This window comes from Archocentrus centrarchus, chromosome 11, assembly GCF_007364275.1.
Source record: "Archocentrus centrarchus isolate MPI-CPG fArcCen1 chromosome 11, fArcCen1, whole genome shotgun sequence".
Lineage (NCBI taxonomy): Eukaryota > Metazoa > Chordata > Actinopteri > Cichliformes > Cichlidae > Archocentrus > Archocentrus centrarchus.
Genome location: NC_044356.1, coordinates 27,840,678 through 27,868,565, shown reverse-complemented (window position 1 = coordinate 27,868,565; position 27,888 = coordinate 27,840,678). Strand labels below are relative to the sequence as shown.

Sequence of the window (27,888 nt, the reverse complement as noted above, 5' to 3'; positions counted from 1 at the left end):
TATGCAAATCTGTGCTGCGCTGTGAGTTAGTGAGTCCCAAACAGCAGACCGGATCACTTCTAGGCCTGCCTGTGCACTGGTCTGTGTCAGTGCAGCTGATAAACGGCTGTACAGTTTGTTTTTCTGCTCCGATAGCAAGAATGAAATCAACAGGCAAGCTGTGTCGCTGCGCAGTCTTTTTCAGGCAGTCTTCAACCCAATCCTCTTTGCTTCCCTCCAGGGTGGAATTTGAATGACCTGATCAATTTCTAATCAGGAAAGACCCGCAGCCTTTCTCTCATTGTAATGGAGTTTCCCCACAAACCATCTATATGGCGGGCTCACTCAGAAATTGTTAAGAGCAAAGGGCAGGTTGCAAATTTTCTGGGGTTCATTTTTCTGATATCTTTCTCACCCTGCATTGCGATGAACGCACTTTATCACCATGGATCTGCTGTTGCCTAAATATAGAGGTATTTGTGGAATCCTAAACACTGCTGCACATCACAATGAAGCCCGGGCCCTGTATAAAGGCAGAGGTGGCCTTTTCATCTTGAAAATAAAACCCCAGGAGGTCTGCCTGCTTTTTCTGTTGAGAAAAGCCGAGCTAAAAAAAAAAAAAATACTTAATGATATTCTGGGAATTTTATCACCGGCATGTTTCTGAATAACTCTATAGGCTCCACAGTGTGTTGAACATGGTTTATCTTAGTGGCTCCCAACCGTTTTTAGCAGACAGTCCTCTCAGAAGAGTTTCAGTTTGCTTTCACTGACACTGCTTGCCAAGCTGTAAATGTGTTCTAATTTTAGCACAGGGCTAATATCAGGTTTTCCCAAAATAATTATCATTTAGGTAACAACACTGATATTAATGTAATATCTATAGATTAAAAAGAATACTATCAGTGAAATTCTTGTTTATTTTTGTTTCCTTTTTGCTGAGCCGGATTATCCACCGTGCATTTTAGGCAGGGGCCCAGAGGAAAATGCACACCAGGGGGCACTTCTGACAGGGATATATTCTGAAACCATATCTTATAATATAATATATGGTTATGTAAAAAGAAAAAGTAATAGTAATTGATAAGTTATAATAATTCCGTAGGGTGTAGAACCACCTTTAGCAGTACTAACTTAATCATTTTCTGTATAACTTCATCAATCCATTGTTGTGGAGGAATTTTGGCTCACTCTTCTTTGCAATGTTGCTTCGGTTCATTGAGGTTTGTGGGCTTTTGTTTATTCACAGCTCTCTTATGGTCTCACCACAGCATTTCAATCAGGTTGAGGCCTGGACACTGACTGGGCCATTGCAACGCCTTGATTGTTTTCTTTTTCAGCCATTCTGTTGGGATTGATTGACCTGTTGCATGACCCAGTTCTGGTCAACCTTTAGCTATCAGAAAGATTCAATTCAATTCAATTCAGTTTTATTTATATAGCGCCAAATCACAACAAAAAGTTGCCTCAAGGCACTTTGTATTGTGGGTAAAGACCCTGCGATGGCCTTGATGATGTCCTTACATTTGACTGTAGAGCACTTTGGTATACAGAAACCCCAGGAGGTCTGCCTACTTTGCAGCCACAGGACCTGCCTACCAGGTTCCTGTTGCTGCAAAACAAACCCAAATCATCACCCCTCTACCATCGCTTGACAGTTGGTAAAAGATATTTGTGCTGATATACTGTGTTTGGTTTTCACCAAAGATGGTGCTGTGCATTATGGCCAAACATTGCCACCTTATTTTCGTCTGTCCAAAGAGCATTGTTCCAGAAGTCTTGTGGTTTGTTCAGATGCAACTTTGCAAACCCAAACTTTGCTGCTTGTTCTTTGTAGAGAGAACAAGGTTTCTCCTGGCAGCCCTTGCAAATAAGCCACGCTTGTTCAGTTTTCCCTTAATTGTACTGTCAATAGCTTTAACAGTTAACATGCTAACTGAGGCCTGTAGAGTCAGATTTATTTGAGTTTTATTCAGTTTTTCTGAGCATTGCATAGTCTGATCTTAGGGTAAGTTTGCTGGGTCGTGGAGTCATGGTAAAATTGTGGCATTGTGTTACTACACACCTGAATGATCCAGACCAGCAAGCTGCCAAACTTCTGTTTTATACGGGTACTCACAATTGCTGATGATCAGTTAATCAAGTGCATTTGATTAGCAACACCTGGCTGCTACTTACCCTCTTAATTCCTATGGAAGCAGTAAGGTTGTATAGTTTTTCACAGGACTCTGTGCAGTCCTGTGAAAACTCATATATATATGTAAATATATTTTTATCATAACAAAATGACAGCATTTCTAGAATACAGTAGTCTGTATTTCACTTGCCCCTTTCACCTCACTGCTGAGGCTACTAGTATCTCCCACAGTCAGCTAGTTATCACAGATACAGCATTTCCAACAAGAATGAAACAAGCAGAAGTGTGCTTAGCAAATGACAGATGCAAGCAGAAAAAAGGAGGAGGTCAGAAACTTGCCACATGCCATTTTTTTTGGTTCATCATGAAAGTATGCAGACATATCCAGGGTTAGCTATAGCAACAATTACAGTAGATTCATGACCAGAATGTGTGGTTGGAGCTAAATGAAGAAGTCAGGCTGTCCTCATTAGTGGAGGACCTGCCTCTTGCTGAAGAAGCAACAAACCACTAATGTTGTACTAATGATGTAATGATATACCGATCTGTTGTCTCCCTAATAAAGTATATAAATGCACCCTCCCCAGAGAATATTCCTGCTTTGCCTGCATTTTTTTATGAAGACAAACATGTTTATTACTTTTCTAACTGGATGCTTCCCAAACATGTACATGATCACAGTGAAAGCTCTCTGAGTGCTATGTGCATATGAATTCTTACTTCAACACTTATCCAGACCTTAGAACATATGGAACAAATAGAGCGACATACGTGGTACTGGCAAGAGACAAGAAAAGGAAAAGGGGATTGTCAGAGAGGCAGACAAACATTGAGAAAGACAGTAATAACAGGTGTGTGTGTAAGGACTCTTACAATAAATATAGTATTATTCATCCATCCATTTTCTTACGCTTATCTGGGGCCGGGTCACAAGAGCAGCAGTCAAAGCAGAGAAACCCAGGCCAGCTGAGAGATATAATCTGTATAGCATGTCTTGGGTCTACCCTAGGACCTTGTCCCGGTAGGACAGGGCTGGAACATCTCATCCAAGAGGCGCCCAGGAGGCATCCTAATCAGATGTCTAAACCACCTCAACTGGCTGCCTTCAATGTGCAGGAGTAGCAGCTCTACTCTGAGCTCCTCTCAAATGACTGCACTCTTCACCTTGGAGGAAGCCAGCCACCCTTGAGAGAAAGCTCATTTCGGCCACCTGCGTCTGAAATCTTGTACTTTCGATCACTACCCAAAGCTTGTGACCATAAGTGACAGTAGGAACATAGATTGACCAGTAATTGACAGTTTCACTTTTACATTTACCTCCATCCATCTTTCAATCTCTCACTCCCTCTTGTGAACAAGACCCTGAGATACTGAAACTTCTCCACTTGGGGAAGAAACTCAACCCTGACTCGGAGTTGACACTCTATCATTTTCTGGCTGAGGACCATGGTCTTAGACTTGGAGGTGCTAATTCTCATACCCGTTCCTTCACACACTGCAAATCATTCCAGGATGAGCTGGAGGCCACCATTTGTTGAAGCCAACAGGACCGCGTCATCCGCAAAACGCAGAGATGAAAATCTGAGGCCACTGAGGTGGAAACCTTCTGCCACTTGGCTATGCCTAGAAATTCTGTCCATAAAAATTATGAACGGAATCTGTGCCAAAGGGCGGCCCTGGAAGAGTCCAACACCCACAAAAAACAAGTCTGAATTATCGGCGGCAATGCGGACCAAGCTCTCACTGGGAGGCACTGAATGGCCCGGAACAATGGGCCAGACACCTCATACTCCTGTAGAACCTCCCACAGAATACTGAGGGACACAGTCCAGTCCAGAAAGCAGCATGTATACTGGATGGGCAAACTCCCATGTACACTCAAATGTCCTTAAGAGGATAAAGAGCTGGTCCAGCATTCCGTGAACAGGACAAAAGCCGCATTGTTGCTCCTGAATCTGAGGTTCGACTAATGGACAGACTGTCCTTTCCAGCACCCTGGCATAGGCCTTCCCGCGTAGGTTGAGGAGTGTGAGTGCCTTATAGTTGGAGCACACCCTCTGGTCCCTCTTCTTGAAGATTGGAACCACCGACCAAGTCTTCCAATCAAGTGGCACCACCCCAGATCTCCACACCATGTTGCAGAGGCATGTCAAACAAGACAGTTCCACAACATCCAGAGTCTTCAGGAACTCAGGGCAAATCCCATCCACCCCAGGGGCCCTGCCACCAAGGAGTTGTTTGTTGCAGCCACTGCCCAAGTTGCATTCTACTTGGCCTGCTGATACCCATCAGCTGCCAGGCTATAGCCAAACATGATAGGACTTTTTCTTTAGCTTGATGGCTCCCTTCAACTCCGGTGTCCACCATCTGGTTCAGAGATTGCCACCATGGCAGGCATCAACCACCTTGCAGTCACAGCTCTATGCAGCAGCCTCAACAATGGAGGTGCAGAACAGGGTCCATTTTGACTCAATGTCCTCAGCTTCCCTTGGAATGCTGTTGAACTTCTGCAGGAAGATCTCACAGGCTGGGGTCTCTGCCAGGCATTCCCAGCACACCCTCACTATACGTTTAGGTGCACCAGGTCTGTCCTGCATCCTTCTCCGCCACCTGATCAACTCACCACCAGGACAGCTCGGCTCCAACCTAACTATCCTGTGGTCACATAGACTGTCATGCTGGAAGCAGCCCATGTGACATGCAGCCCCTGATTTTGGACTCTTTATTTCAAAGTCTTAGCATAAATTAAACAAATCACCCATGTGATTTGTTTAATTTAATTTATTTTTAAAAATTTATACAGCTAAAATGCAAAGACATGTATCAGCTAATTAGTGCTAAGTGAGAAACTACGAAAAATGCTAGAATTTCACTCACCAAAAGTGGCATGACACATAGCAAGCCATATTATTTGTAAGATTAATTAAAATGCTCCACAAGGCACCGATAACACAAATGTGGTTAAGAAACAACAAAATGTCCACAAAGGGCCAAAAGCATTATTTGTACCAGGCGTTAAACATGCTTTTAAATGGCACACAGTTAGGTATCTTGTAAAAGTGTGTATAGTGTATAGTATATAGAGTATAGTGTATAGTGTGAATTACTTATTTTTATTTTTATTCTTCTTATTTATATGTGTGTGTATGTATGGTTGCAGGTACAAAATTCATTTCACTGTGCATTGTACTGTGTATAACTGTGCATGTGACAAATAAAAACTTATCTTATCTAAAAGAGTCTATTTGGAGAAACTCACTTTTGGATCCAGCCTCAAGTAGCCAGCTGCAGTTTTTGGCTCTTCTGTGTTTGCTTTATATTTCAGCCGCTCACGTGGTAGTAGCAAAGTCCTTTGAGAGGCAAGTCTCACTGTTGGTAACACCCTTTGGGAGGTATTAGGGTAGTTGTTTCCCTGATGCTAACTACTAGGCTCTGGGCTTTCCTGTCTTCTGTGTTTTCCCTACTGGCTGGCTTACTGGTCAGGTTGCTGTTGTGGTGGCCATTGATATCATTCACCTGCTGCATATTTTCAAAAAGGTCAACCTCAGTGATGACGCCATGATTTTCCACAAATACCATTACATTGGGACTGAGATTGTGGCCATATTTCTCATTTGTTCAGATACTAAATTGGTGGCACTAAGTTTGAGTGATTGTATAGATTTCTGTTACTGGTTCTTGGCTTGTTTAAAAACTTGCTGCTTTTCTGGAACAACATCCATGTTTGATACAGCATGTTACTGCATCTGCTGTTGTGGCTCCAACTTTGTGTTCATTTAGATTCAGCTTTATTGGCCAAGCGTAAACACCATTAAAAACTTTCATCAGACTTCTTCAAAGTCTTCACTGTGTATACTAAATGAGTCTGGAGAGACATGGATGTAAACTGCAACTTGACTGCTGTTATCGGAGGTTTGCAACCACAAGACAGCAATTCACCAGTTAGTGATTTCAGTCTATCTTTCTATATATACTGCTTACATTTATTGGCATGTTCTTAACAGTGGGGTGAAAAGGGGATTAAGGTTGCCTGTTTTGTTCCAGAAAGGCCGAAATCATTTTCGTTGAAGACATTTCTGGTGTTTGATGACAGTCTTTTTTTTTTAAGAGCTAAGGGACTTTGATGCATCCTGTGTAATTTGGCAAAAACAGAGCAATAAACAAAACACTTTTCAGAATCTTGGAAATAAATTGTGCTGAGACAGATTCCTCTTGGAACTATTAGTGCTGTGAAATTGCATCAGCTTTGCAGAATATTGGTTGTGATATGTACTGAACCTCTTAACATCCACCAGCTTACTGGCAACCTATTTAGGGTTAGAGGTAATGTTAGTAATAGGTTTGCCTGTAAACCTATATGTGAAATTCTGAACTATTTGATGCACAATATCCTGTAACGGAATAACTGTAAGGCCAAAATGCAGTTAAAGACTTGATTTGAAAGGTAGCTTATTCTAGTTTTTGGTACTAGACTTTTTTAGCCTAAAATGAAGTCTAACTGTATTTTCAGTGAGCTGGTGGAATTTAAGAGGTCAAAGATTTACTGCATTTGTTTGCATTTGTGTCACAAAAATGCCTTCTCTATTTGCCTTCTAGGTAGATCATTAAACAATGGATATTTCATCAGTCACCAACCTCACAGAGTCAACATCTGAGCAGTCCATAAATCGTATTGAAACTTACAACCTTTGGACCGTCAGGCTGAAAGAAGCACACGGCGGATATATCTTCCTTTGATTCTAAAGAAATCTGCAAAGAAACCACGCTGATGGGTTTGCTGAAGGACATTTATGAACCAAACCTCGAGCTGTCTGATAAATAACAGCACCAGTGTATGCTTTTACAGCAGCAGTGCTATATCTGAGTCACTTGTACCAAGTGGTCAGCAGGTTTTTGCTTTTTTTCTCTCACACCTTTTGGACTCTAGATTTATCATGATGCTACTTTTTTCTGTTGCACTCCCAAGGTTTCCCACAAGCTGATTTTGTTGACTATTGACAACATGCCTCTGCTCAAATGGAGAAAAAACAGGACTTTTACTCTGCTGTTTTGTCTAATTACATTTACAACTTTCCTGTTCAGTTATACTTTCCGGGACCCCTCGCTCTACTTCTTTAAGCATGCATTTCATCTGTCGGACAACGTCTTCTCCAAAGGGCTATGTGCTTGTCGACAGTGCATAGCAGAGTTGGAGGATGATTCGTGGTTCGCTGAACGCTTCAATCAGTCCATCCACCCTCTGATGACCAGAGAGAACAGCGTCCTCTCCGATGAGACCTTTAAGTGGTGGCAGGTAAGATTCAGGGGAGGTGTGCATGGGATTTGCAGTGCTGTTGCTCCACAAGATTGGAAGTTAAAAAATAATGCATGTTCAGCATCTGAGTGCAAACGAGGTGCTGAAAAAGAAGGATCATGAATAAAGAACAGAGATCACACACTGCTGTAATGCTCCCAAAATGTGTTTGTTTTCGCCACATTGATTGTTTCAAATCCAACAAGTCTTAACCAGGATCAAGTTGTGAAGCAAACTCCCACGCACAATTTGTTCACATTTAACAAGTGAGATGGAGGATATGGAAATTCTCTCACAATCTCTTCTAAATCTGTAGATAAAGAGAGACATTTTCCATACGTGCCTTGAAAGCACAAGAGAAGCTTTAACTCTTCACTCTCTGAAATCTGTCGCCATCATACTGCAGGCTATTAGATAATCATGAAACTAGTTTAGCATCCAGTAGGCCTTTGAAGGATTTTCTTACTTACTGGTTTTGTTGCTAGAAGGTTAGTAAAATGATTGGTTTTATTCGTATGTCTGTTTCCTAAGAATGGCCTTGTAATAGTAGGCCATATGGTTAGCATAGCACAAAGACTGGAACCATCTAGCATGGCTCCTCCAAAATCACAACCTTTGAAGTTCACATATTTAATACATGGAAGCTTGTTTCCACCACTGAAAAAAATTGCCATCAGTAACTTGAAATTTTGAGTTAATAAGTCAAAATTATGATGCAGAAGGCATCAACTGTCCCAACACATTGATTCCATACCTTTTTATGCAGTTATCATATGCAAGAAGGTATTCAAAGCTGAAGAATTTGAAATGTTTGCAATACACTGGTAGCGCCTGCGTTTGTGCCATCTGCTCCGCCCCTTACAGAGCTTCCTGATTGGCAGAGCTAACTTGAAATTTTGAGATACTTAACGCAAAATTTCGACGTATTCACTCAAAATTTCAAGTTATGGATGCCTTTTTTTCAGTGGTGGAAACACGTTTCCATATTAATATTTTAATATTGCGTTTAAAAAAAAAATTCTTTCCTTGGAGTCTCTCCTGCAGGTGAGACTCCGTGAACATACTAAATAAGATAGAGCTTAATTATTGAGTGGCACTGTACTTTCTCCCTGACACTTTTCTTATATATAAAAAAACAAAAAGAATGAATAAACAAGGGTTTCCTGCTGCTACTCTGCTGACTTTATTTCACCAAAATTCTAATTGGACCCTTTTTTGACACTTCAAGCAACAAAAAGTGTGGGACCTCTTTTAGCTTCTAAAGTTGGGCATCCTAGAAAAAGTTTGACAGCCACTGCTTTACGCCAACTTTCATTTGTGAACAGGAGAATTAAACAGCAGACAGGTTGGGCTGCTGTGCTCGCAGCCAGAGCTGTGTGCCTGAGGTGACCATATTAGGTATATCCCCTCATACTGCCATCACACAAAGGAAAGAATTGAAAAAGAAATGCCTGAAACTGAGTATTTAGAGTAACTGAATATTCAGAGCAAGGCAAAGCCTGAGCTTTTGGCTCACAGGGATTGCTTGCACATGCACCGACCTCATTATTTGGCCATGTTTAACATGAGCATCCAACATTGTAACAAGTATATAGATGACAGGAAATAAGGAAAAGCACAACAGGCCCCCTTTAATGTCACTAATCCTACTGTAACAGTGAAAATACTGTAAATGCCTTTTCCCTCCTGGTTAGTCAATGCATTCCAGTCTTTGCGAGTTATTGAAATCTCCATCTGTCAGCTATCTAGTGCCAGGCTAAACATAATGTATTTGTTTTGACATGAAGACCATGACTTGACATGGCAGTCAGCAGAGGAATTGTTATCTCTGGCTCTTCCAAGATGGATTTTGTCACCTGTGTGATTGCTGAGCATCACTGCTAAAAGGCCCCCTGAGAGTGAAGCCCTTCGATGCAGAGTGACAGGAAAGCCAGTTTTTTACTGTTATTTACTGAGATTCCCTCATATCAACCTCCATTTTCACTCCACGGGAAAAATCTTAATGGATGTTACGCCCCCTACATTTGGCCTGTCGTGTTCAGGGAACATAAAACCCAGAAAACATAAAAATTGAACGCCGGCTTGCAGGACATGATAGCTGTTAGTGTTTTATGGAGGATTCCTTGTTTAAATCCACTTTGTTGTAAATTAGAATTCACCCCATCTACATAAGTACTTATGTACTAGACTATTATAAAGTGTATTTTATGTATACCCCATCATTAGACTACAGCTCTCTGTATTAGAATGACCAATTCAGAAAAATTTATGTTTTCTTTATCTGGAAGGCATCCAGCGTTCCCACATTCACCTCACACTATGGCCAATTAGATGCAAGAATAGGAAAATTACTGCAAGGTTGCCTCCTGTCACTATTCATTCTAGAAAGTGCTTCTCACAGGGAGCTTGATGAGGCAAGTGTCACATATCAACGGTACCCTGGCCAGATGGTGTGGCCTACGCTGCCGCAAGGCAAGGGCATGACCATAAGGTGCATCCACGCGCTTTCCTCCAAGGAGCTGTCAGAGTTTACATGTTACACAGCTAAATGCAGTTTTTTGCAAAGGAGAAGTTCTCATTAATTCCTGTATATTCTAAACTTGTGTGCTCTGTACCTACAACCTTATTGCGCAGTTGTTTTAATATGGTAGAAAAGTCTCGAGGATAATATTTGAACCACATGTATCCAAAACCCTGCTTTAAAATTCAGAATGATGCAGAACATCCTGTATCCATTTTGCACAATATGCAACAGTAGACAGTGCACACACATTCCTGCATTTATTTGCTGTCTCTCCGAGTTCAAAGCCGCCAGAAGAAAGCCGGGCCAAAAGAGCCCCCGCAGACGGAGCTAAGCCGCCCCTGAGGTTCTTTCAGAAGTGTGCTCGGTGTCTTGAGCTCCGCTGCCCTTGTTCAATCACTTCTACTTAAAGTGCCCCTCAAGCTGTGTGTCTGTCTCTGAGGCCTGCATGTGCTCTGTCGCCAGTGGTTGCAGTCAGAGAGGCAGCCAGCCAACTTCAGTGAAGTGGTGGAGGAGCTGTTCCAAGTCATCCCTGATGAGGTGCTTTACATGGACGCCAGCTCCGAGCGCTGCAGGACCTGCGCTGTCGTGGGGAACTCTGGGAACCTGAAGGGGTCCCATTACGGTGCCCTCATCGACTCCAGTGACTTCATCATAAGGTCAGTAAACACGTCGTTTGATTTTGAGAGTCAGGCTGCGTTGACACGTACGTGTGTTGCAGGCCTTAAAGCGCTCACCTCTGTTTACTATGAATGGAGTGATATGCATTGCCAAACTGAATTGTGGATCTGTTGCTTCACTTTGCTTGCATAAAAGAGCTGAATGTAACTTTTCAAGCTCCAGCGCTGCCGCTAACATGAACTGATTGGTTTATAACAAGAGCCAAGAGTGCTAGGTAGTTGCTTGTGTAACCTGTCATTCGACATCAAAATTAAAGAAAAGCATGTGGAAACCTCTGGAGCTGGAGTTAATGGCCTCTTAGGGCTGATTTCAAAAGTGAGTCAATCCAATAGACTCCCATGTAAAATTCCCAACTAAACAGCATTAAAAAGCTAATTTACAGCCTGGTACAAAAACAGTTTTAACCTCTGTGGAGGCCCAGCATAACTACATAATATTCTCCCAGCACATCAACTGTATGCTGGGTAAATGTTTTGCTTATAACTCATGTTTTGTACAGTTTGACTTACATGTGTCAGCAGACCTGGACCTGTAGCCATTCTAGGGTAATTCTAGTCAGTTCAACTGAACTGGACATCTCCACCATGTTTGTGCTCTTGGTTCCTTTTGGAGCTTTTTTAATGCAGATTAGGGATCAATTTTGGTTAGATAAAGGCCTGACCCTGACTGAAAAGGCTGGATCAGATGTCCATTTTTTGGACTGATGGAGGAAGCTACCATTAAAGGGTCAGAAGTTTGGAGGTATTTCAAACATGCAACACCAACACCAGCTTTTCTTATGTTTGCAGTAGTTTTTGATTTAAAAGCATACTGTGATCAAGTGTGCTGATGCGACTGAAAAGCTCAGATGATGATGCTTCTATCTCTCTCTCTTTCACTCCCTCTCACTTTCATTATGTTCAGGGTCATATTTGTTGGAAAGCTTTTATTGCACTCATGGTTAGAGAACATTTGATTAATACTGACTAAATTAATATTATTTTGCTCTATCTGTCTCTTTTCAGCACCACTCCATATGCGACATGTGGTGTGTGAGGAGGTGTACTGAGATTGAGAGCAGGGAAAGGAGAGATGAGCACAACTTTAAAGAAGTGGTGCCGGGCACAACCAACCCGACGTTTTACAGTAGCTGATTTGAACGCTTTACAAACATGTCACTCTCCAAACACTGAATCACAGAGATAACACATAGGTCCTGTTATCCATGCCCATAATTTCCCTTTGACCTTTACCTGGAGGGCAAGTTTGCCCAGATTTTAAGTCATCCAAGATTTTTTTTTTTTTATTTAACCTTTATTTATACAGGTAGTCCCATTGAGACTCAGTGTCTCAATTGCAAGAAAGACCTGTTTTCAGAAACATAATAAATTTTCAGCAACCATAGATGCATCTATGGTGTGGTTTTGGTATTAATTGGACTGGTATTTTTGCTGTTATATTGTTAACAAATAGACAGACAGACCAAAAACAATAGCACGTCTCCCCCTCCCGGGTAACGGCTGCAGAATGCAGGAGCCTATTCAATTCAGTTTTATTTATATAGCAACAAACAGTCACCTCAAGACTCTTTATGTTGTAAGGTAAAGACCATACAATAATTACAGAGAAAACCCAAATAAACAATCAAAACGACTTCCTATGAGCAAGCATTTGGTGACAGTGGGAAGGAAAAACAGGAAGAAACTTCTGGCAGAACCAGGCTCAGGGAGGGGTAGCCATCTATTGACTAATGACTAGTGCAAACAAATTAATTGAACAACACACTGTTGTTGTTTATTATTTTACTTACAGTACCAATTCAATAAATTGATATTCTTGGTTGTTTATATTTTACAAAGTTAGCAATGTTTAAGTGAAGCTTCATGTTGACTTATTCCCAGTCTCTTCCACTGACTGAGGAACACAGTTTATTAATTTATCACTAGTATTAAATCAGTAATCAGTGTCTACACATACCAAGATCCAAGGTATCAGCATTGTGCAGCTGAGTAACCAACCTCACTTGCCTTAGTTGATAATTTTGCTAAGACTGATGCTGATATTTTGATTTGTGTGTTTGAAAGAAAAAAAAGGATCAGCTTATAGATTTTAAAATCACCAAACACACAAAACACAAACAGACATTCCTAATATTTTTTTATGTGCAGTTATTTGTGACTCATTGCTAAGAATATGGTGGCACAATTGAAAAAAAATCTTATTGTCACAACAAGTCGTGGATTATTCATTTACAGTGTGTACATTTAAATCCCTAACACAATTGTGCACTCTTTTGCTTAGATAATTGCTTAGTTTTTCACTATTCACTATTTTTTCAGTATTTCACTTTTCATATGTTTTTTTTCCCCCCTCTATAGTATGAGTACACTGCTTTCACAAACTAAATTATAAGATCAAGCACTAAAACAATTAGACGGCTTCTAAACAAGAAAACATTTTAACCAAACTATGCTTCCCAATTTATTTAGAGATGTACTGAAAGAATGCTGCTCAAGGCTAACAATGAGGGTGAACCATTGGCATCATGAGGTTTCGTTCTCAGTGTATATATGTTCTTCTATACTCATCTCTATATTTGGAGATGTATACAGAGGTAGAATATTCAGTGCAGCATGGTGAAATGTTTCTAATATTCAGGTCATCATTGTTGGTTGTTACCCTAAAATTATTTTTATATTTTAGGTACAAAAAGTCAAAGTTGAACCAGGAACCTGGTTAAATGGGCCATATGACTTATAATTTTCTAATTTTGCCTTTGCTCTTTTTTTCATAATTGGAGGTTTGCTTTTCTGTTTGTGTTTGCTTTGTCAGATATCTTTGTCAGATTATCAAAAGTACTTATTATAAAATCTCAGAGAAAAAGAGCTTATGCATTTAATTATTATTCTAACTTTAAATATCATTAAGAAATTGTAACAGTGAGCATTTATAACATGACGTGTTCAAATAGCTTGTTCTGTCCAACCATCAGTCTGTAACCTGATTATGTTCAATTTACAACAAGATTGTGACAACTGACTATGAAAATAGCCCTCTGCCAGCAAAAGTACTGGATTTACCTTGTAAAATTTGCAGCTTATAAGAATTTATTATTGCCATAGACTGTAAATAAAAGATGGATATAATCATGGAGGCATCACCCATTGGCTTTTGGACTCTGCATTTTCAAGCTTCAGTGCCATGCGAGGGTGGCGGTGTTGGCAAAGCTGCAGCACAACGGCTCTATGTACACAGCAGAAGCTGACGGTAGTCGCTGTGCTAACGTACCTGCTGACGTTTCCTTGTTCCGCCATGAGAATTAACCCGATGTTCATCATTTGTTCCGCAGTACTTTTCTCCCAGGTCGTTCGCGCCCCACCTGTCATTACCCTGCGCCCCACCATTGGGGCACACCCCACAGTTTGAGAAACACTGAGCTAACATTACCAATCATTTTATTAAGCTGCATTCATAAACTCTATGGGTCAACTGGACATACATAGATACCTGCTAACTAATACTACTAAAAGACTAGAAAATACTATGAGAAACAATTTGATTGAACAACAGACTGTAATTAAAAGATGGACATAGCACCACCATGGCATGACAATGATAGCATTTTGGCTGCTGTCACTTTTTTTTTTTTGAGACAGAATTGTCAATATTTAGATGCCAGCATGGTGTGCTAAGTTACTTATTTTTTAGCTTAGTTAGCAAATGCATCAGTAAAATGTATGGGTCTTTCACACATGCACAGATACCTGCTAATTAGTGCTAAATAACAGACTATTAAAAAGACACAAACTTCTTGGATGGTCTGAACCTCACATTAGCCCATATAATTTAGAGGAAGTGAGGCTGAGCTGACAGGTATCAGCTACAGCTCCCTGTGTCAGCACACCTGTCAATCAGAACATCCACGGCACTAATCTTAGGCCTTAATAGGATCCAGGTGGATGGGGTGTAAAAAATAAATAAATAAAAAAAGAGCCAGCATACATTCTACCGTTGCTACAAAGGGGAAGCATATAAACAAAAATCTATTTTTGTGTCAGGTTGTAAACAGAATTTTTAATACTGTTAATTTGGGCATTTTGACGTCTGTGAGGACTGACTCGCTTTTGGAGCCAGGCTTTAGTGGCCGTTAGAGGAACTGCAGTATTTGGCATAAGTATGCGTCTTGATGACCTTGTTTTAAAGGAGTGGATCCATTTAAACTTACTTTAGTGTGTAATTCTGGGCTTTTTGTTATTATCTGTGCCTTTATTTCATTTGCTGACTGCACTCATTGGTTCTGTCTCACTCACACGTTCATTTGTGCTGCGTCCTGAACTGCACTCATCAGAAAGGTGTGGCTGCAGATTTCGCTTTCCCACATCCTTATCCTGGCCTCGATAACCAAAGCAGGCTATAGAAACAAATGTTTCTCTGTTATTCAAATGTTTCTCTCGTGCGTTGGGAGGGTGCGAAACATGAGAAGAGTTTGTTGCTGTCTTTGTTCTCACATACCAATTACAGCGCAGCAGAGAACGAATTTGAAAAGATGAAAAACAACAGGTTTGCTTTCTGCTGCATAAATGACAAGATGGAATTAATTTACATGAAAGGGTTAAAAAAAAAAAAAAAAAAAAGTCTCGCTGTTTCTCCAGGCTACAGAAGTCATAGACTTCATCCTTAACAATTTTCTTTTTCTTTTTTTTTTTTTTTTTTGGGGGGGGGGGGGGGGGGGGGGTCTAATTGACAGTTGTAATTGAACTGTATTATTTTTAAAAGAAATTAGCACAGATTCAAAACATGAACGTGAAGTAGACAAAGATGACCACGTAAAGCTAAAGAACTGCTTCCGATGTGTGTATTTTATTTTGTCAATTGGCACAAAACAGAACACTCAGACTGAGTTACATTAAACAAATACCAGTAATAACAATCCAAACCTAAAATTACATGTTATCAAATTAAATTTTGATTTGAATGAGAATAGTTGTTGAGCCGTAACTCAGTATAAGCGAAAGGCTGCAGTGGTGGGATATGCTTATTCCTCAAGAGCGGATTTGTATTACACAGAGAGAGTTCTTTAACAATTCTGAAGGTTGTTACAGTTAGCTTCTGAATTATCCACTGCAACCGAAAGAGATAAAAATCCATCAGTATGCAAAGATTTTTTTTTCTGAACAGAAACGGCTGCACTGCAGATTATGAAATAGTTTTATTAAATACTGTACCCACTAAATGTTGTAAATCAGTGACACTGATCAGATCAGAACTGATATGGGAACATCATCCATTAGAGAAAAAAAAAACAAAAAACAATGTATGTCCACAATGCAATTCACCCAGATCCTCTAAAGCCTCCTTTTATGGATTATTATGAATATTGAGCAGCATTGGCCTGTCTGCTAGAGCCTCTTGTTTGCTCAGCAGAGTGAAGTGGAAAATAGAGTTGAGCCATAAAAGGAGGCATCTTCCTTTGACAGTTTTTGTTCTTCTGAGGCATTATAATTGATAAGCCAATGCATATGATCACTACCTACTACGACTACTACTACTACTACTATCTTCATGAAATCTAAAGTCCACAATAGTCCACTTGCAGTTTGTGTGTTAATGCAGATAAGAAGTACATTTTAGACAAGTCGTGGAATCACATGCCATCTGTTTTATAGCTCAGAAATAGTGGAGATAAGGCAGAATAATTTGGACTAAACAAACCTGGCCTGGTATGAATGTGCTTGTTTTAAACTATGGTCAGTGCCACAGAAATAAAGTGCATGAACTATAGCTGCAGATAAATATTTCAAGTTAATGGATATAAGGATATAAAAATATATAAATATGGCTAGGAATATTTTGTGTTCTTCTAAGACAGAGTAATTGATGAGCCAAACTTACACTATAGTGTACGTTATATATGTTTCACGTTTGATGTAATCAGGTTTAACCAGACAATTTACAATTTCTGTCAATGGCATGATGACGGATTTTAGACTGTACACAAAAAAAATGGGCATTGCTGCCATATTATTTGCCAGATTATTCAAGTGAACATGATCCAAAAGCACCAACACCACAAACAAATCAAGAGTTCCAGTTCACTGACTCAAAGCAGTGGAGTTTAGGCCAAGCTGGCAGCTGCATCAGCACACCTGTGGTACATTTTTGGGTATTAAAACAAATGAAAATGTGAAACATTATCATGTGGGTGACTAAGATTTGGATTGAGACAGTGAATGCAAACATATATATTTTTAATTTTTATCCCAGTCACAGCCTTTCATTCGCTCAGTTACTTTACCCTCTTTGCTAGACATGCATCAGTTTTCTCTGCTGTGGGATACTTAACTGGCATTAGTGGGAATGCCATTGATGTAGCTTTACAGTGACTTTTGAGGGCACTATGTAATCAAGTTCACACTCTGAAACCACACACCTAGAAAAGCAGGTGATTTTTGGAAACAAGACTAATACTACTTCAAATTCAAGTGCCATTTTAAATCTAGATATAGTAGCTTGAGCCTGTAGAAAAAATGTTTGGATGCTTTAAGAGGGGCGGAGGCAGCCGTTAGCCCAATTCTGTGGATAAGCAGACAGACAGATGATCTACTCCAACTGATGATCATATCAACTGATTAATCGGAGCACGCCTTAAAATAAATTTCATGTCTTATTCTTGTACTGCTCTTTGCCGACCTGCTGTGACATTTTGCCTCTATATAAAGGCATATTATTGCACTTATCTTGTTTGCCAGCCCCCGCTGTGGTGGCAGCATGATATTGTCAGCCAATTCAATTATGGGATGACAAGGACAGCACTTATTACTGTGCTATTAGCAGACTAGCTTCCTGCAGACGTGTGCTTCAAAAATGTGTTGCTCTCTTTTTTATTTACTCTTGCCTGAGCATCACATTTTCAGTCATGCTTGGTTGGAAGCTGTGGTGCTGAGCCAAAAGGTCACAACAACAGTGAACAGGCAGTGCTAAGGAGCAGAGTGCTTCTTTTTTTTTTTTTTTTTTTTTTTTTTTTACAAACCTGGAATAAACTGATGTGCTGATTGGATTGAAGTCTATAAGCAAATTTCTAAAGCCACAGCTGACACTGTCCAGTGAGAAAGAGCAGACTGAAAACAATGGGTTCCAAATATCCACAGTTCAATTCACTCAGATCCTCTAAAGCCTCCTTCACAGACTATTATGAATATTGAATGGCACTGGAATATCTGCGAAAGCCTCTTGTTTGCTCAGCAGATTTCATTAAAAAATAGATTTGAGTCATAAAAAGAGCTGTGCACCTTCCTTTGAAAGACAAGAAAGTAAGCTCTATAGCTTTTGAATAATTGCATTTTATAATTCTGTTGAAAACTGTTGAAGCACCAATTAGTAACTCCAGTTATTAAAATTTGATTTAAATTTTTTTTGTTGTTGTTCTTCTTCTTCTTTGGCATTATGATTGATAAGCCCATGCATGCATCTTATCTTTGGCAGCATTAAATGCCTGCACTAGACTCACTTCCAGTTTGTATCTGCAGATATGGACATTTTAGACACAAAGTCAATGCTTTTATCTAGCAAATGTGAAAATACAGCTAACTTTATGGAGGTGAAGACACAGATAGTGGAATCACATTGCATCTGTCCTGTACTGCATCTCAGACCAATAGTGGAGATAATGAGAATAATTAGGGGCAAAAATAAAAAAAAACTGCATGTCTAATTGGATGTCTTGTACCGTGATCAATTAAGTGTAATAAGAAGGGCAACATAAAGGTGAGGAATTAATACTTTCACAGCAGAAACACGTGACTGTTTTAAAAAAAAAAAAACAAATGAGTGAGATGATTTTTTTTTTTAAAAAGCATAAGTAAGTGAGTCACTGGGCACCAGATATCCACGGACATTGTTTTCTGGAAGAAATTTGGTCAGCAAGTCACAACCTTTAAAAACCATCCTTTACTCCTACATTTGGTTGAAAAGGGTAAAAAGTTGTGTCTGTAAATTTAGCCTAATGTAGTGTCCAGTGAGTGGTAAAATTCCCAACTTGACAGCACTGAAAATGTGTTTACGGGCTGCTACACAAAAAACGGTTTTAGCCTGTATAGACAATTTACCTTCACTATATGGTGGGTGCAGTTTCTTTTTTATATATAACTTATAACTTATTCATTTTAGCTTTACACTAGCATATTTCATTTGAAATCGAGGTAGTCTGTCGGGGATGTATGATTGTCTCATCATTTTATTTACTCTTGCTGAATTGGGGATCAGTCAAGCTTATATTCGACATGATAATGTAAGCCCTTGCAAATAACTTCATTAAGATGGATCTTGAAGCCAGCAGATGTAATAGGCAGGCACAGCACATTTGTGACTCAAAGTCCCTGTTTAAAAATTGGCTTTAAAACTGGGATTTTAACACAAGTAATGCACAAGGTTTTTCACTTTGCTTGCCTTCTGAGTCTGCCTCTGAATCAGTTTATTTGTTTATAAGAAAGTTGTTTTTTTAGTTTTTCAGTGAGAGTGTTATTAACATATTGATACGTTCCTGGGGACTGATGAATGACCATGCGAGTGCCTCTTACCCCTGTCTAAGAATAAATAAGCCACACTTTGTGTTGGTAATCAGTGGTCTAAAGCTCAAACAAAGATCAAGTATTACAAGCTAGTTCTTCCATTATTCCTCCTCCTTCTAGTTATTATTACTGCACAATGAGAGACGTGCCTTCAAAGATTCATTATTCCTAAAATTTCCATTAAAGACTTTATTTTCATGGGCACCCAAGCTACTCTGCAATCAGTGCTGTCCTTTGCCCGGCAGACCTTTGTGTTATTTTAAGGCAAAGAACAATTGAAGTCTGGAGCTTGATTGCTACTTGGGCCACATCACACTACAAATGAGTGCCGCCAGGGCATCATAAGAAATTCAGATTTGTGACGTGAACTTCAGTGGATCAGGTCATATCACTTAAAATTTTTTTTTTTTTCTCATAGTCCGATCCACCAAAGAATATTTATTAACATACAGTACCAGTCAAAAGTTGGGACACACTCACCCATTCATATGAGTGGGCAAGTGTGTCCAAACTTTTGACTGATACTGCACATGTAAATACAGTAAACAAGTCAAAAACAGTTTGGACAATTCTAACAAGCTTGAAAGTCAATATTTGGTATGACCACCTTTATTCTTCAACACAGCCTTGCCAAGAGACAGTAGTGAGGCAGGCAGGATGTGGGCCCAAAAATGCAGACTCAGAGTCAGACGTGAACTCAAAACACATTGGAGAGGCAGGAAATAAACAAAACATACAGAACATGGCTAACTCAGACAAACAGCATGACAATGAACTGAAGAAAACTGAGGGCTTAAATACACACAGGGTGATTAGGGAAACAGGACACAACTGGGGAGAACAGGTGAAGTTAAACTAATGAGACAAGGGAAGCAAAACTGAGCATAATGCACAAGAGACAAGACTGGGAAAACAAAAGAGGACGTGACTAGGCATGACACAAATGCAGACTTGACCACCAGACACAGGTTAAAAAAAGCTGTAACCAAGAACATAATTCAAGTAACTAAACTAAGAAGATCTGAGGCTACAAATAAAATCCCAACCAGGAACTAAAAAAGGTACAAAACTCCAACTACAAAACCCCATCACAAACTAAGAATCAAAGAGACATTTAATAATGACATTAGAAAGTCCACAGAACTGAAAACACTGGGCCACAGACCCAGGATCATGACAAGCCTGAATTCTGTTAGGCAGCTTTCTTGTCATTTTTTTTAAGTAGTCTCCAGGGTAAAGTTCTCCAGGCTTGAAGGACACTCAAAGCTCTTCTTTGGACACTGGCTGCCTTTTGTTTTATTCTCAAGATGATCCCACACTGCTTAAATGATATTGAGGTCCGGGCTCTGTGGAGTCCACTCCATGACTGATAGTGCTCCATTGTGTGTTTTTCTATCCAGGTGTACTTTTACTACATTAGCGGTGTGTTTGGGATCATTGTCATGCTGAAAAATCAAGCCATTGCCAATCCGATGCATTCCAGATGGTATTACATGGTCAGTCAGAATGGCTTCTTGATAAGCACCCTTCCATTGAGACCATTTTTGATGAGACCAAAAAAAAAAAAAAAAGTAGATGGATCAGCTGAAGAGCCAGATGGATCTCTCAGGCCCTGTGCCAGGTTTTTGTTTGAATTTTTCCTGTTTCTTAAGAACACAACTTTAGGATAGTGCTCATCTGCTGTAGATACACTATGCTGCCAAAAGTATTCACTCATCTTCAAACGCGTATGAACCTGAGTGGCATCCCATTCTTAATTGATAGGGTTTAATATGATGTCGGCCCACCATTTGCACCTATAACAGCTTCAACTCTTCTAAGAAGGCTTTCCACGAGGTTTAGGAGTGTGTTTATGGGAATTTTTGACCAATCTTTCAGAAGCGCATAATGTAGGACAAGAAGGCCTGGCTCACAGTCTCCACTCTAATTCATCCCAAAGGTGTTCTGTCAGGTTGACGTCAGGACTCTGTGCAGGCCAGTCAAGTTTTTCCACACCAAACTCGCTCATCCATGTCTTTATGGACCTTGTTCTGTGCACTGGTGTGCAGTCATGTTGGACCAGAAAGGGGCCATCCCCAAACTGTTCCCACAAAGTTGGGAGCATGAAATTGTCCAAAATGTCTTGGTGTGCTGAAGTATTAAGAGTTCCTTTCACTGGAACTAAGGGGTCGAGCCCAACTCCTCAAAAACACCCCCACACCATAATCCCCCCTCCACCAAACTTTACACTTGGCACAATGCAGTCAGACAAGTACTGTACTCCTGGCAACCACCAAACCCGTTGTCATACATCAGATTGCCAGATGTATAAGTGTGATTTGTGAGTCCTATGGCAGCGTGCTTTACACCACTGCATGGATGCAGCTGCTCGGCCATGGAAACCAATTCCATGAAGCTTTCTACGCACTGTTCTTGAGCTAATCTGAAGGTCACGTGAAGTTTGGAGGTCTCTAGTCATTGAATCTGCTGAAAGTTTACAACCTCTGTGCATTATGCACCTCTGCATCTACTGACCCTGCTGACTGCTGATGTGCCCTACCACTTCATCATGGCTGAGTTGCTGTTGTTCCCAGTCACTTCCACTTTGTTATAATACCACTAACAGTTGACTGTGGAATATTTAGTAGCATGGAAATTTCATGACTGGACTTGTTACACATGTGGCATCTTGTCACGGTTATCACGCTGGAATTCACTGAGCTTCTGAGAGCAACCCATTCTTTCACAAATGTTTGTAGAAGCAGTCTGCGTGCCTAGGTGCTTGGTTTGATACACCTGTGGCCATGGAAGTGATTGGAACACCTGAATTCAATGATTTGGATGAGTGAGTGAATACTTTTGGCAATGTAGTGTAATTTCTTTAGGCCTCCACCACCTTCTTTTGTCCTCCACTTGGCTAGTTTCTTCAAATTTTGCAAGAACAAACTGCACAACATGCCAAATTTTCAGCTAATAGCTCTTTAGGAATCACCATGTTGGTGCAACAGTATTTTCTTATGCCTTCAAACTGTATTATCTTTGACATTTTTCATAGATTCAACTAAAGAAATGGGAACAAATTGTGTGTTTCTGTGACAGGCTGCTAGTAACAAAGTACAATTTAAAATTGGCTCTTTTGCTAAATAGCCGGCCACCTCCTCCGTATGGACGATGCGCGGCTCCCCAAGACAGTGATGCTAACACCTGGTGAAGGACACTCAACCAAGATCTAAAGGCATTGACTATGTCACGGGAAGAAGCTGAAGCCCTGGCGCAAGATCGAAACCAGTGGCGTTCATTTGTCACCCGATATGCTATATAGCACTGGAGGATCTAAGTCTAAGTAAGTCTTTGCTAATTTGTCTGCTATTTGTAGACACAGCACTAGTTCATCCCTTGGGTTAGGTGTCTTTTTTATGCTTGAATGATTCATAGGTTGGTGTTCAGTGGTTTAACAAATAACAAAACATCCCTCTGAAAGTGATCAGGTCCAAGGACTGGACTGAAAGTGAGTGGAAAAGCAGCCAATATCCAAAGAAAAACTTTGACAGACCTTCAGGAAGCCTGGAGAACTGCTGCTTAATCCACTTTAAGAAATTACAAGAAAGTCTGGCACCTTGGAAGCAGAATATAAAGAAATTGTGGGGGGGGGGCTTAAGATTTTTGCAGTGTTCTATAGTGTTGTAAACAAGGCAGAACAGATCTTTTCATTTATTTAAAATATCTGTGAAAGCAGGTTTAGTAAAAAAAAATATATATATTAAATTTAAAACAAAAAAGGAAGAAGAATGGAGACACTTTCAATTAAGCTTAAATTTCAACATTTTCTAATATAGCAACACAACAAGTGACAATATCTCCTTTTTGTCATTACTGAATAAGAGAGTATTGTTGTGCAAATGTTATACTTACACTGTTTCATTCACTTCAATAGAAGCTAACTACAGTAAGTAGAGGGCGTACACTGGGAAAAATATATATTGGGAGCTTTGCTAGATTTGAATGAGAAGATAAACGAACTTCTCTTTAACCTTTCTGGCATTGGTCTTTTCTGTCATCATTTATCGAACAGCATTTGAAATTTGTAGGGGAAAAGTCAAGCAGCTGTTGACAGTTGGTGCATCCTCCATGTGGTGATCTTCACAGCTGCTGTAATGGTACGTTTCCATAAACCGTTGTGTGTGTGTGTCACCTGTTGTTTTGTTTTGAGAGACACCTTTGAGCTGGCAGTTTCTAATTTCCTTAAATGATGGCAGTGCAACATGTCAACTCTGGATATTCCCCAAAAACGTTTCAAATGATGCATGCAGCATCTGCAGTTTGCAAAGAATAACTGTTAAGTTAGCCAATGTATCTCATTATTTTACTCCAAATTAACAATTTGACCAACTTTGTGGAGAAATGGAAAGAAAGGCAAGCATAACATTCTTTTTTCTAGGAAAAAAGTTAAATCAGAGGACCTCTGATATTAAATTTGCATGCTGTCTTGTAACTGTCTCGGGGGCTCGTCTCCATAGAGCAGTGTTATGGAGGCCACAGGCTGCTGCATGCTTTTTCAGTTGGTCTGCCAGTGTTGCTCTCTAACGGTGATGAATCCAACTGAGACAGGGCGCAGCTGTGTGGTGATGGGCTTGTGAGGCACGCAGAGGTCGACATGCAAAACAGCTGTTGTGGGTCCACTGTAGCTGATGTTGATTAGACTCTGAATTATTGCGTTCTGTAATTACACTGGGCTGTAGAATCTGCACTTCAAGCTGTGATTCACTTTTTGTTTGAGTTTTGACTTATTCAAAGAATGGGAAATTTCTCATGCACTGTAGGCAAAAGTAAGTAGAAAAAAAATAACTTTGTGATCAGTTTTGGAAAGTCATATATAATATTCAGAAAGTACAACAAAAAAGTGACTGTTTAAATAAATAACACAAGAAAGAAACGTGGATTGAAAGGAAAAGTAGGAAACCTTTTAGAGGTAGACAGGAAGAGCAGAAGGTCGATCTGCTTTCCTGCCCTCACGTATAGCCACAAGCTGTGAATAGTTACCAAAAGAATGAAATCGCAGATGCTACAAGTGGCAGAAATGAGCACCTTTAGATGGTGGCTGGGTTCTCCCTTAGAGATGGGATGAGGAGCTTCATCATTTGGAAGAGGCTCAGAATAGAGCCCCTACTTCACATCAAAGGGAGCCAGTTGTGGTGGTTTGGACATCTGACCAGGATGCCTCCTGGGCACCTCCTAAGTGAACAGTTTCAGGCATGACCTAGCAAGAGGAGGCCCTGCAGCAAAACAGACTGGAGAGATTATATCTCTCAGTTTGCTTGGGAACACCTTGGTGTTCCCCCAGATGAGCTGAAAGAAATGGGCAAGGAGAGGGAGGTCTGGCGTCTCTGCTTAGACTGGTGCCAATGCAAGCTGGACCAGATAAGAGGCAGAAGAAAGATGGATGGATGGATGGAGTTTTGCTTAAGAAGGTTCCTAACTGAGTGAAGGGACCTGAAAGTATCTGCATGGGAGCCATAATAAAATCTCAGATCAGCTTGTTATGAAGTTGTTTCCTCACGTGAAGCAACACGGGTTTAGAAATGTGCAATTTTTTTAAGATTCTGTAAAATGACCAAACCCAAGTTAACACAACTGTGTAAATCACTATGCTTAAGTTAATCCTTATTTTGGGCGTTGCTGTATTGCTAGTGTTTAAGATTATTGCTAATCCTTAAGACTCCGATGCTGAAAGCCTTAGCACTGAGTACTAAAGGAGATCATCTCTTTAGCGGGTAGAGAAAATATGCGTGAACAGCAGCGCAAGCAGCATTTCTTAATACAAACATTTCATGTCACCCTTGCTTATACAGCCGGCCTGAAACATCATGGTAAGAGCTCACAAGGGGCAAGTATCTGAGATGTGCTTCAACATAGCAGCTACATATCAATAACATCTGCCATGACATTATTAAGTAGATGAGAGTAAGTGCAGCTTGAGCACAGCAGTTCTCTTGTGAATGGCCCACATCTTTCCTCGACTTCATAAGGTCAAGGAAAAGACATGGGGAGGCTTTTTTGACTATTCAGCTGTAGCCAGCTCTCCTTTCATTAACCGGACTTGCTTGAAGTCTTTCAAGTTATTTGCTCAGTTTTGAACGTCAAGCCTAAATGCTTTGTTAAAGTGTGACGTTTAATATGGATGGATCAGACTCTGGTTTTTCTGCACTAACCAAATCTCCATTGTTAAGATTTTAAGAAAAAGAAATAAACAGAACTTCAAACATACAAATTAGATCGAACTGGAGACATGAAGTGGTGGTAAACATGAATCACATTACAAATATGGTGCATGCAGGTGGATGTTGGGGGGTAATAGAGGGGCAAAAGGTTCTTGTTACTTATAGTTAGTGTTCATTTCATCACTTTTTCAGCCAAAAGTTGAAGGTCAGTGGAATGTTTTGTTTTTGGTTGTTTTTTCTTGCTGACCCTCTTTTCCTTCTTTCGGACTTTAGCAACTGTGTGGTAAACAGATGCATAATTAAATGAATGCTTAAAGAGTGTGACGTACAAGATGAAGGAGCCTTCATTAGTGCTAACAAGTCTGAGCGCTCATTATGTGTTTGCACAGTCTACAAGTTGAAAGCTCCTTTAACAAGCAGCGTGAGGTCAAGTGTGGGGGAAGGGAGTGTGTATAGCTGTGCTATGTCAGGAAAAGGATATTTGTTGTGGTGATGGTTGGCTATCCTGCTGGATACCTATTAGATGAAGAATTGATTGAAACATCCTTTACTTACCTAAAAATCTCACAGGATAGTAGCAAAGCTTTCTTTGGGTGTCTTTGTCCACAGAGCAGACTGCTGGTATACATCAGACCATGCTTGGAAGGCAGGTAGATAATATCAGCTATCCTTCCAGGACAACTGCGAGCTATTTACTATACCAAGCAGGCAGTCCCAGACTGTTGTAGAGACATCATAGGGGAGAGATATGGCTCAGAGAATCCTGAAATGTAATCTATGGGTGGATTTTGCAGTAGCAGAGATGGTGACAGAAATATAGCTTACAGATAGGGAAAAGAAAAATATATTTCTAAGCATTTTTTTAATTAAATTTGACTGGTTTTTCTATACATGCAATCCCAATTACCATAAAAATGAAAGTTAATTCAATGTTAATGCTTCAAAAGAAATGCCAACAAGTTCCCAGAGGCATTTCAAGACAACAAAGTCCTGAGTTCCAGAGATACACTGATATAATAGTGGCTGCTCATAATAAACACGTTTCACATAACGAGGTCAGAAACAAATAGATATGTACAAGTAATCTATGTGAACCAAAAGCCTGGGCTTAAAACAGAACGCTCTGTTTAAGACTGCTTTTCTTCTTTCACGGCTCTGAATGATGTCAGCGAAAACAGGCATCCCCAATATGGTCATCTCAGGCAAACAGCTCCTCCCACCTGCTCTTTTGTAAAACAGTTTGTTTGTTTATCTGATTTTGAATTGTGAGTCATGCACAGATATTCTTATAGACTACAATAATTAAAAAAAAAATGGGGCTAGAAGTGAGCACAGGGACTTTTTTCTTTCATCTCAGTTTTTACCTCATTCATGGTCCCACAGCTTCACTCATCCAAGAAAAATGTACACTCATCACAATTATTGGTCAGCTGGAACTTAACAGGCATATTTTAAAATGTACACACACTCAGACTTTCAAAGGAAAGCAGTGGAAGCAGCAGCAATCTGGCGCGCATGGGGAGAATTGAGAGGACGCTGGAACACCAGTGACCTTTAAGGTGTTAGTTGGCTATTACATGCTGCGTGATCCGAGAGCATCAGGCCGCCTTATGAAACACTGGGGTTCTTAGCTGTGAGCATTTTGCGTGCAACTAAATAATAATTAGGCAAGTAATGTTCAACGACATGCTGGCAGGCAAACAGTCTTTTGCCTTGCTGATGTCATTAATTTCTTTTGTCATTTTTCAAATAAATAAATAAACAATTTAAAAAGACAATGCCAGACAATCCCAAACAAAGAACTGCATATTTGTGCGATTTCACTTCCTGGGTGCAAACTGGAGGCCACACCTACTGTAAGTGCAGCTGATCCCAGTAATGTTTCAGTCTCCAGATGACCTGTTGTCTTGATTCAAAATATGAAGACATACAGTAACAATGTAAATAACATTTCCTTACTTAGTTAAGACACCAATTAATAGCAAGATAAGACTCAGCTAAAGAAAGAAAAGCTTTTCTTTCTTTAGCTGATTTCTTCTTGTTGCATCTTCTGGTTCAGGAACCAGGTTTCCTTTTCTACCATGATTGTGTGGGAGGCGGGGCTGTGCCACTGCTGCAGCTGTTGATCCATCTTACTTAGTGGACCAGACTCCAGTAACATGTCCTCCTCCCAATAATTAGAACATATGCATTTGCCCACTGTTCTTTATGGTTTTCTTTAGACTAGGCAATGTATAGATATTGTAAATATCGGGAGACAGACACCCTCTCTATTTTTAAGATTAGGCTTAAAACTTTCCTTTATGATAAAGCTTATAGTTAGGGCTGGATCAGGTGACCCTGAACCATCCCTTAGTTATGCTGCTATAGGCCTAGTCTGCTGGGGGGTTCACATAATGCACTGTTTCTCATTCACCTTATTTACTTTGTTTATACTCCACTCTGCATTTAATCATTAATTGATATTAATCTCTGGTTCTCTTCCACAGCATGTCTTTCTCTCCCCTCAGCCCAACCGGTCGCGGCAGATGACT

General features: G+C 40.2%; 1 protein-coding gene across 4 annotated transcripts in view; it reads left to right on the top strand.

Annotated features, from left to right (window-relative positions):
- LOC115788366 (CMP-N-acetylneuraminate-beta-galactosamide-alpha-2,3-sialyltransferase 1-like) overlaps window positions 1–27,888 on the top strand; it is a 91,869-nt gene that overhangs the window by 44,535 nt on the left and 19,446 nt on the right. For all 4 annotated transcript variants that reach the window (XR_004020584.1, XR_004020583.1, XR_004020582.1 and 1 more), the window contains exons 3-4: window positions 6,713–7,409; window positions 10,396–10,589. Coding sequence is in view for 1 of the 4 variants with exons in the window: in XM_030741354.1 (XP_030597214.1) it covers window positions 7,119–7,409; window positions 10,396–10,589 (485 nt within the window). In the remaining 3 variants the exon portion in view is untranslated. The remainder of the gene's footprint in view (window positions 1–6,712; window positions 7,410–10,395; window positions 10,590–27,888) is intronic.